General features: G+C 36.0%; 1 protein-coding gene across 2 annotated transcripts; it reads left to right on the forward strand.

Annotated features, from left to right (window-relative positions):
- The first annotated feature begins 1507 nt into the window (after window positions 1-1507).
- On the forward strand, window positions 1508-8828 carry LOC131653610 (disease resistance protein RUN1-like). Of its 2 annotated transcripts, none has more exons than XM_058923856.1 (6): window positions 1508-2145; window positions 3030-4131; window positions 5004-5276; window positions 5545-6480; window positions 6822-7530; window positions 8369-8828. In XM_058923856.1, the coding sequence occupies exons 1-5, from the start codon at window positions 1658-1660 to the stop codon at window positions 7485-7487; spliced, it is 3465 nt and encodes a 1154-aa protein (XP_058779839.1). In that variant the 5' UTR covers window positions 1508-1657; the 3' UTR covers window positions 7488-7530; window positions 8369-8828. The 2 variants fall into 2 exon arrangements, with proteins under 2 accessions (XP_058779839.1, XP_058779838.1); XM_058923855.1 differs by lacking the exon at window positions 8369-8828 and adding an exon at window positions 7697-8178.
- The last annotated feature ends 1911 nt before the right edge of the window (window positions 8829-10739 follow it).

Raw genomic sequence — 10739 nt, forward strand, 5'->3', positions numbered from 1 at the left:
CACATTCTGCCTGCTGGAAATCGATTTCATGCAGGGGGAAATCGATTTCCATAGTGCAGTTTTCAAAAAAAACAAGTTACGTTCAGCAGGAAATCGATTTCAGCCTTAAGGAAATCGATTTCCTCAGTGTAAATTTCAGCAAAAACAGCATTTAAGGGCATGAAACTTGATTTGAACAAATATACAAACACCTTATGATCACACATCAACTTGAGCACGAAATTTCCATCATAAAACCAGCAAATATCATCAATATAGCATCAAAGATGCATTGAACACAAGCAATAAAGATCTACATCATGGATCTAGCAAATTACCACTTCTTGAACAAAGATTTTGGAGTAGCTTCAAGAGCAAGCACAAGGTGTGTAGATCCTTCAAATTTGGAGATGATCACACAAAGAAAAGAGTGAAATGTAGGAGGCTTAGTTCAAAATTAGCAAGATTCAATGTGAATCTCACTAATCTTATGAAAATGAACTTTGGGTGAGGGTTTTGGAAAGGGTGAGAAATGAATTTGCAAGCAATTTTTTTGCTCTCCAAGCTTGAGAAATGAGAGAATAGTGGGCTCTATTTATAGGATGAGAGCAAGAGTAGTGGTAGTTTGGTCTTTTTGCATTTGGTAATTAGCTTGTGTTTAATTGGTGATTAAAGTGGCAATTAAATGGTTAAAAGTGGTAAAATGGGGTTTAAGTGAGTTTAATGAAGGGATTAATTTTGATGAGGTGGAAAATTGGTAAAATGATCAAATAAAAAGGTGCCAAAATGATGTCAAGCTTCCCTCCTTATATTTTTTGAATTTCGCCTTAAGGAAATCGATTTCCCCAGGAGTGAAATCGATTTCACTCTGTTCCAGAAGAGAAATTGGCGCAAAATACACTAGGGAAATCGATTTACCCAGGAGGGAAATCGATTTCATGCTGTCCAGAATGTGATTTTGTTGATGATTGCTGCAGGGAAATCGATTTACCCAGTAGGGAAATCGATTTCATCAGTCAAAAATGTGAAAAATGCCTTGTTTATTGCATGTCTTGGCTTGGTACCTACAAAACAAAAGCCTACAAAGAAACAAAGCAATGTTTTTGGTATTTGGGTTAGTATAAAACAAATTAAAGAAAATTAGGTGCTTGATAGTTCCCCTCAAAGACGAAGCAAACATAACACCGAAAAATGAAATCTCAAGATTGTGATCTTGATTAATGATTGAGATGCAAATGATGTATGATCTTAGGGTCAAAAATTGGGGTATGACAGTATTCACACATAAACGGACGTTTGAAGGTAGTTGACGAAGAGGACTTATGTGACACTATTTTGAAAGTTAAAGGACCAACATAACACTTTTTAAAGTTAAGGGACCAAACTAGATCCGACGTAAAGTTAAGGGACAAAAAGGCAAGGAATTTCTTAAAACACCCTGTGGGGTTGAAAAACAACTTATAAAATTCCAAAAATACCCTTTAAATTCCATGAATACATTTTCAAACGCATTTTGTCGCATAGGGCCGGAGGGAGTATAGTGCTGTCTTTTTCCATCTTAGCGGTCTTCCCAAGCAAATCACTAGTCAACTCGTCACTAGTTCCAATTTGGTTAGTTGGAAATTCTAAGCACCACTGCCTCACATCTGCTACTCATCTCTCAGAAGTCGGAACCACTATGGCTTCTAGTAGCAACAACTCCTCCTCCCTCCGAGTCTGTAAATACGACGTGTTTCTCAGTTTCCGAGGCACCGACACTCGCAACACTTTCATCGATCATCTCTATCACCATCTTATCCGAAAAGGTATTTCCGTCTTCAAGGACGATCAAACTCTCCAGAAAGGAGAATCTATTTCACCGCAGCTTCTGCAAGCAATTCGAGATTCAAGGGTTTCTATAGTTGTCTTCTCAAAGTATTATTCTAACTCAACATGGTGTTTGAATGAAATGGCTGCTATCGCGGATTGCCACACACAATTCAATCAAACTGTTATCCCTGTTTTCTACAATGTTGATCCATCTCATGTGAGAAAGCAGATTGGGCTTTTCGAAATTAGTTTTAAGTCAAGGTCACAAACTAAGAAGTTAAAACCTGACCTAATTGATCAATGGAAGAGAGCTACGACTGAGTTGGCCAATTTAGTTGGATTTGATGTTAGAGACAAGTAAGTCAATAAATAAACACTCTTCTCTCAGCTTTTTGTAACTTCTTTATGAAAAATATGCTCTGTTTACTTTTAATGCAGTTATATTGTGATAAAAGATGATCCTCTTTTACTTTTATACCCTTTTATTAATATGCGTGAAATGGTCAAGTGACTCACTCATTTTGGAACAGAGAGAATAATTGGTATTGCAGGTTATCACGATCAAATGAGGCCGTATGCGGCCTTAGTTAAGGTCGCTTTTTGATATTGGTAACATTGAAAACCATTATAATGTTAACCAGTGCCCTTGGGGCACAAGGGCACTTTTTAAGTGATTAAAATAGTAAGTTTTTTTAAAAATGCGTGCATTGAAATCATGACTTTTATAAATTTTTTTTTTTTTATTTAGTATGCTTAAAGAGTGCTCTGAAGGCACTCATTGGCAAGACCTTTTTTTATTTGGTTCGGATACGATTTGATACACTTTAGCGTAGTCAGCTTCATTTTTCTTTTGGGAAAAAGCGTAGTCAGCTTCATTGTTTAAAGGGAAAAGCTAATTAGTGTCGTAGAGGTACTCTTTAAGTGTTTATTAAAGTGGTAAGTTTTTTTTGGAAATGCATGTATTCAATTTCAATGCATTGAAAATTAAAATAATTAACTTTTTTAAATAATCTTTTCTTTATTTAGTGTCCTTAAAGAGTGCTCTCGAGGCACTCGTTAGCACGACCTTTGTTTAAAACCCTTCTAGTCAATGAATCAGTCCTTCATAGTTGGTCATCATATCAACAATTATCATCCAACTTGGACTCTTTTTTCTGCAACAAGTTATACACAATCTATTAATTTGTCTTCTAGTAATTTAAAGTCATAATTTAGTTGTATTTTTGTTTTTCCTCTTTCAGGCCAGAGTTTTCAGAGATTGAAAAAATTGTTCAAGCAGTAATAAAATCATTGAATCATAAATTCTCAGGGTTTACCAATGATCTTGTTGGGATGCAACCTCGTGTAGAAGAATTAGAAAAGATTCTAAAATTGAACTCAAAGGATGATGATTTTCGAGTTCTGGGAATTTGGGGGATGGGTGGAGTAGGGAAGACAACTCATGCTGCTGCTTTGTACGATAGAATCTCTTATCAGTTTGATGCTCGTTGTTTTATTAGTAACACAAGCAAACTTTATATGGATGGTGGTATTGTTGCTGTACAAAAACAAATTCTTCGTCAAACTCTAGACGAAAGAAATCTAGACTCTTACGATACTTGTGACATTGCCGAGATTATGTTAAATAGGCTTCATAGTGGCATTAAGGTCCTTCTAGTTCTTGACAATGTTGATCAATTAGAGCAATTGCAGGAATTAGGTATAAATCCTAAATTACTTTGGAGTGGTAGTAGAATAATCATAACCACAAGGGATGAGCATATTCTAAGAGTATATGAGGCAGATACAATACACAAAGTTCCCATGTTGAACAGTAATGATGCATGTGAACTTTTTCGTAGAAGAGCCTTCAAAGGTGAAGACCAAAGCAGCAATTGTGTTGAGTTGATTCCAGAGATACTAAAATATGCTCAAAATCTTCCATTAGCAATTAAAGTAGTGGGCTCTTTCTTGTGTACCCGAGATGCTACTCAATGGATAGATGCTTTGGATAGATTGAAGAACAATCCAGACAGTAGAATTATGGATGTGCTTCAGATGAGTGTTGATGGACTAGAACATGAGGAGAAGGAAATATTTCTGCACATTGCTTGTTTCTTTAAAGGGGAGAGGGAAGTTTATGTAAAGCGAATCTTAGATGCTTGTGGACTACACCCTCACATTGGGATTCAAAGAATCCTTGAGAAATCTCTAATTACCATTAAAAACCAGGAGATTCATATGCATGATATGTTACAAAAATTAGGGAAGAAAATCGTCCGGCACCGATTTCCCGAAGAGCCAGGATCGTGGAGTAGATTATGGCAATATCATGATTTCTATCAAGTATTGACAACAGAAACGGTAACAATTATGTTTCCAAAACTAGAGGGTGCGATTTTTACTTTGAGTGAATTTAACTTGGGCGGGGTTTTGTGGAGGAAATGATGATTTTAGGTTTCATTTGTGATTTCGCATTAGTTATTTGTTGGTTTATATCTTTGAATCATTGCAAATGCTGTTTTTGGTAATCATTTGTTTAGTTTTTTTATAGCTATCATTAGTTTAGTTTTGAGCCAATAGGTATTCTCTGCCTTGTTCCTCTGATTTGGTAGCATGACAGCATCTCTTACCATGACTTTCCTATCATTAAGTAACAATCTGTTGCTAACATTTGCTTTATGCCAAATATATATTTTGTTTATGAAGAGCTTTTTTTATAATTTTTATATATTATCATTTCGATAATATTTTGGTTATCACAACTTTACCAAATTTTCCTAGAACATCTTCATCGTATGACATATAGTACATTTCAATTAACATTCATACTGGGAACTTGTTTTTAATAAACAATTTAAAGAAAACCATATACTATGTTGTTCTTACACAATTAATTTGAACACAGTTTGATTCCATGATTTTCTTATTCCATTAAATGTTTTGACATTGTAATATAGGATATATTGGTAATTTTATGTTTCTAAAATGGTTCGTTCAAGTAATTTCATTTTTTTTCTATGTTATGCTTGTGAATAAGAATTAGTTTGTTCCTAGAATAAGAGTTTGTTCTTAGAATAAGAGAAACAAATCGAAAATTGATTTGTTCTCATTAAATGTAATGATTTAGTGTAATTACCTGAATAGCCCTGAAACCTCTATATATAGAAAAAATAACAATGAGAAATGCATGAAGCCAAGAATTATTGACGATGCTTACTCTTTTCTTTCCTCAGGGAACAAACAATGTTAAAGCTATAGTTCTGGATCAAAAGGAAAGTTTCTCCAAATGCAGGGCTGAAGGATTTTCAAATATGAGGAACCTTGCACTTCTCATATTGTATCATAACAATTTTTCAGGAAATTTGGATTTTCTTTCCCACAACTTGCGATATCTTTTGTGGCATGGATACCCTTTTACTTCTTTGCCGTCAAATTTTGAGCCATATTATCTTATGGAATTGAATATGCCTGATAGTAGCATTCAACGACTGTGGGAAGGCCGCAAGGTACTCGAATTATTATTACATTTCTATTATTATTACATTTCAACACTAATATATTTATTAAATTATTTATTAAGTTGACTTCTTATTCTGCAAAGTAATCTCTACTAGAGATGCTCTTATGCACTTATTTAGCAACAGTTAAAATGCGAGTAAACTTGCTTGAGGATTTTTAAAATTTGCATTTCCTTGGAAAGCACACCACAACAAATTAATGAAATTCATCTTTTAGCGGGAAATCTTTATTGATAGGTGCTATTTCTCTTTACAGGATCTCCCTTTTTTGAAAAGTTTAGATTTGAGCAACTCCAAGTATCTTAGAGAGACTCCAAAATTTTTTTGGACCCCAAAACTGGAGCGCCTAGATTTTACCGGATGCACAAACTTATTACAGGTCCATCCATCAATTGGACATCTTACAGAACTTGTTTTCTTAAGTTTGCAAAACTGCAGCAGTTTGGTCGACCTCGATTTTGGTAGTGTATTGAATTTAAATTCTTTGAGAGTTCTACGTCTCTCTGGTTGCTCAAAACTTGAAAACACGCCAGATTTTACTGGGGCATCAAATCTTGAGTATCTTGATATGGACGGTTGTACAAGTTTATCCAAAGTTCATGAATCTATCGGGGCTCTTTCAAAGCTTAGATTCTTGAGTTTGAGGGATTGCATAACTCTTGCCGGAATACCCAATAGCATTAATACCATGACTTCTCTTGTAACTCTAGATTTATGCGGCTGCTTAAAACTTGTGACTCTGCCCCTCAGATGGACTTTCAGTTCTTATATGAAAGATACGACTCTGCCCCTCGAACGGACTTTCTATTCTTCCCCTATGGAATCCTTAATTTTTCTTGATGTAAGCTTTTGCAATCTTCATAAAGTACCTGATGTTATTGGAGAGCTACGGTGTTTAGAAAGACTAAGTCTACAAGGAAACAACTTTAAGTTACTGCCCTATACTTTCAATAAGCTTGGAAAGCTGGCATATCTGAACTTGGCTCATTGCCATGAGCTTCAAACTTTTCCACATATAAATACACTGAAAGATTCATCTCTAGGGGGAAGTTATTTTAAAATGACATCGGGATCGCGTGATCATAGGTCAGGATTATATGCTTTCGACTGCCCCAAAGTGAAGTTCTTCCTATCTAGTCCCCAAGAGTATTTTACCAAGTATATTTATCAATGGTTAGAAAGACTTCTTAAGGTCAGTACTTTGCATAACATCCCTCTCTTTAAATTTGTAGGTTAGATAGTTTTTCTCTACCTTTGATATTTGTGTTTTTTTCTCTGATATATCTTTTGCAATCAAGGTCTACTCTGAAACATAGTTAAACTCGTTCCCTTGCTGCATTGACATAAGCTTAAATGTTTTTCTACTTCCCTAATCAAACATTGCTTCATCAGGGAGTTGGGCTTTTAAAATGATTTCCACTGTTAGTTTTAGTTTTTAGCCAACTGATTGTTATCCGGCAACCGCAAGCCACATAGCAGTTTTTCATAGCAAAAACTTTCCAGATCTGACCTTTGGTTTTTCGCTTGTACTAGGAACCCCGTCACTTTCGGTGTGGCTTTGACATTATTGTTCCTTGGCCTGAATGTGTTGATCATCCACCTACTCATCCTATTCCAATGTGGTTCTGTCACCAATTTGATGGGCATTCAATAGTAAGTATAGTACAGTCTAATCTGGATGACAACTGGATTGGCTTTTCCTTTTGTGTAGCATTTGAGGTAAACAACCTTTCTGCAAATTCTGGTTCATCACATGGTTCCTTGTCCTCGGAACTGCCACATCCTTTTTATCTTTCTTTTGAAAGTGAACAAACGGAAGAACGCTTCGATATGCTACTTAGTTTGGAATTGGACAAAATTGATGGATCTAAACATCTTTGGATAATTTATATCTCTCAAGAGCATTGCCACTTTGTGAAAACAGGAGCACATATCTCATTTAAAGCCTGCCCAGGTTTGATCATAAAGAAATGGGGATTGCGCGTGCTAATCGAGAAGAAGGGTGCAGTAAAACTATCTTCACATGGCTTTGAAGAATCTGAAGTGCATCATCTTATGTTTGATTATGTGGAAAAAAACATCAGCAGGCATGGACCTAAAATTCAGCTTCCCTACAATTGGTTGGTTACTGAGGAAGAGGAAGTTGAGAATTCTCAAGCCAAGTCAAAAGAAATTAATCTTTCTAATCTAGGTCTTTAGATATGACAATCACAGCCTGAACCCATCTTCCTTGAGCCTTGAGGTAACTATCTCACCTAAACAGCTACACATTATTAAGTAATAACTCATCTCAATTGTTAATTATTAATTAATCATTATTTACAATAATGATATGAACTACTAGTATTGTGCATCCAACTTTTGTTTACCAAGTTTATCTAAGAATTTCTCTTTAACTAATATTTTAGGCTTCTTCTATTATTGTTCAATTTTGCCACTCCTTTCACGAAGATGTTAAATTGGAATTCACGGTGCAACCTGGCTTAGCTTGGATCTCTAACTCTAAGTTAACCCAAGGATCAGTGGTTATTGAATTTTTTTAAGGTCTTTGATTTGAACTTCTCTTAACTTCATTAGTCTGGGTCCATAATTTCGTGTTGGAGAAATTCAGAATGAGACCATGCGAAATGTTTCCTTCAAATTAGATGTTGGTGAAACAATTTGAGAGGCTGCTCAAGTTCTATAGTACAATAAGATGTGTAGGGGGAACTGAGAGGGAATAATCAATTTCTGGAATTATGTTTTTACTGTCACAGAAATGATGACACTTTGATTCATTTATATTGATGCATATACATTGGAAGAGGGTGCTTTTTTTGCCACTCTAAGCTTGTTGTCAAATGTTTCTTGGCCTATTTCAATTGTTGTAATTGGTTGCTGGTTTTGTTTTCTTTGTTTGTCAATAACCTTTTTTTACTTTTGGGTTTGTTTTTTTGGATGCTGCTTCTTTGGTTTGTACATGTTTTTGTATTCTGTCATTCTGACCAAACTCGGTCACATCTTGTGGTTGTTTTAACTGTTTCATAATTAGCTACCTTTTTATATTGGTTTTTTTCCCTTATGATTTGATATGATTAAAGGTGTTGCAAAAAGGCTTGACAAAGATAGAGAGCTTTTGATTTGGGGTGTTGAGAAGGAGTTTGTAAGGAAGAAGGTTGGTTGTATATGATTATGGTGCATATGGTGTGGATCGGATGATGCAATCAAGTATAGGGAGGAGGCGAGAAGCCATGGTATTGGATGTTTCATGGAATTGGTTCGATGAAGATGCCACTGAGAGTAGAAAGAAAATCATTTGATGGTTTTATGGTGATTAATAGGTTCATAGTTAGAGCTGTCAAATAAGTTCAATTTTTTAAAGCTCCTATTTTTTTTTTGGGCAATTTCTCTTTCTTTTATATATTCTTCTAGGTCCTTTGCGAAATTTTAAAAAATGCCTCATGTTTTCGGAGATGCATCTCCGAACGCACCAAATTTTATTTTTTTAAAATTAAAATTTGAAGATGCACATCCAAAGTAATTTAGAGGGTATATTCGGAGATGCATCTCCGAACATACTTTTTTTTTTAAATAAAAAAAAGTTCGGAGATGCATCTCCGAACTAGATAAACATATTTAGAGATGCTTTTTTTTAGATACATCTTTGAACTTGGCTGTTTCAGGTGTTCAGAGATGCATCTCCGAACTCTTTCTTGTGTCATAAGTTTTTATGTTTTTTCTGAATATGGCTGAAAACCAAGCAAATCAAGGAAGGATGAGGCTCGGGCGACCTGCCTTAACTGCCCTAGCTCGCCGCGAAATGGGCTAGTCAGCACCAGTAGGCTATAGTCGTCCCCCCTCTACCTCACGATAGGGAGGCGCCGACCTTAATGAGTAGACTTTCACTAGGGTCGGGATCATAGAATGGTGCGACCTATGACGAGGATGAGCCTGTTGTACCCCAAGTTCCAATTGTTGCGGTTGCCCCCCTTGCAGATCTGTTTTCAAAAGGGCCGATAGACACTTCCTTGCTCATATACTTTAATGAGCATGTGACTCCCCATGTTTGAGAAGGAGAAGTATATTTATGAACTTTCTATATTATTTAATTTGTATCCAAATTAAACTCAACTGATCATGTTTTATTTAATTTTCAACAGGAGCGTGCAAGTCTGAAAAGTGTGAATCATGCAAGAAAGAATCACCATCTTTATCAGCATGATGATGAGTGGTTCCAAACTGTACTTCAAAACTTTGGCCTTGTAGGTCTTTGTGCTTCCGGATACACCAACATCATAAGTGGCTTGCAGGTTACTTTTGTTGAGAGATGACATAGCAAAACTCCATCTTTCCACTTGTTCATTGGAAAAATGACTATCACGTTGGATGATGTAGCTTGCCTCTTACACCTTCCTATTAGAGGAAGATTGCTTGATTATTCTAAGATCAGCAGGGTCGATGCGATTAATATGATGGTGACTTTGTTGGGAGCGGACCCCGAAGAAGCATTTGATTAGTGTAGAACAACCAAGGGTGTACATGCAAAGTTGTCTTGGTTGGCAACATTGTATCACAACAACCTGGAGTTAGCTGGAAACCCGGACGTCGATGATTTATGAGTTCTGTACCCCAGGGAATGTGCCCTGAGGTGCTACTTCATGTTCTTAGTTGACACGTCTATTTTTGTGGACAAAAGTGCAACCTACGAGAATGTGGCCTACCTCAAATATTTCATTGACTTGGAGTCCATTTGCGAATGGAATTGGGGGCAATGTGCTTGGTTTACATGTATCACAACCTGAATGAAGCTTGGAAATGGACGACAAGACAAATGACGGGTTCATGCACCCTGCTTACGGTAATTTCCAAATTCCACTATTAAGTTACAAACTAGTTTTTTTCTTTTTACACTTGTTACTGATACTTTTTTCTTATTGGTTTTCAGGGATGGATCCTGACTCACTATCATCGGACCCATGGGTTTGCACGTGACCTGGTTTATACTCATGATTGGCCATATGCATGCAAGTTTGTCCCTAGTAGAGGGAATGATCATATCTTGTTGTACCGTGTGTATATTGACCGCACTCAGCACGACGAAATGGTCGGCCTAGCAGAGTCCATTCTTTTCCGAGGCATGAAATGTGGTGGCTTACCGTACGTAGAGGAGGAACAAGGGTGTTAGAGTTAGGCATACACAGTAGAGCATGCATTTGATTTGTATTTTGTTTATTTTTAATCGACTTTAAGAATAATGATTGTACAATTATATTCGATTTTTATAATCTTCACGTTTCTATAATATTCTGTTTTATTAAAGTTTTATGTGCTTATATAATATTCGTTTTTATTAATCGTTGAAACAAATAACGACAATTTTAATAATTAAAAGTAGTTTCGAGTGAAAACACCACAATTTTAGAAAATTGATTCTGTCTAAATGTAACACATGTGACTTCGGAAAGACATCTC

Source organism: Vicia villosa, linkage group LG2 (assembly GCF_029867415.1).
Source record: "Vicia villosa cultivar HV-30 ecotype Madison, WI linkage group LG2, Vvil1.0, whole genome shotgun sequence".
In the NCBI taxonomy this organism is placed as follows: domain Eukaryota; kingdom Viridiplantae; phylum Streptophyta; class Magnoliopsida; order Fabales; family Fabaceae; genus Vicia; species Vicia villosa.

Excerpts from the sequence above, each read along its gene's own strand:
- LOC131653610 (XM_058923856.1), top strand. The coding sequence starts at position 1,658 with ATGGCTTCTAGTAGCAACAACTCCTCCTCCCTCCGAGTCTGTAAATAC. Across the intron at positions 4,132-5,003 it reads AAGTATTGACAACAGAAACG|GGAACAAACAATGTTAAAGC; the intron begins GTAACAATTATG and ends TTCTTTCCTCAG. Across the intron at positions 5,277-5,544 it reads GACTGTGGGAAGGCCGCAAG|GATCTCCCTTTTTTGAAAAG; the intron begins GTACTCGAATTA and ends TTCTCTTTACAG.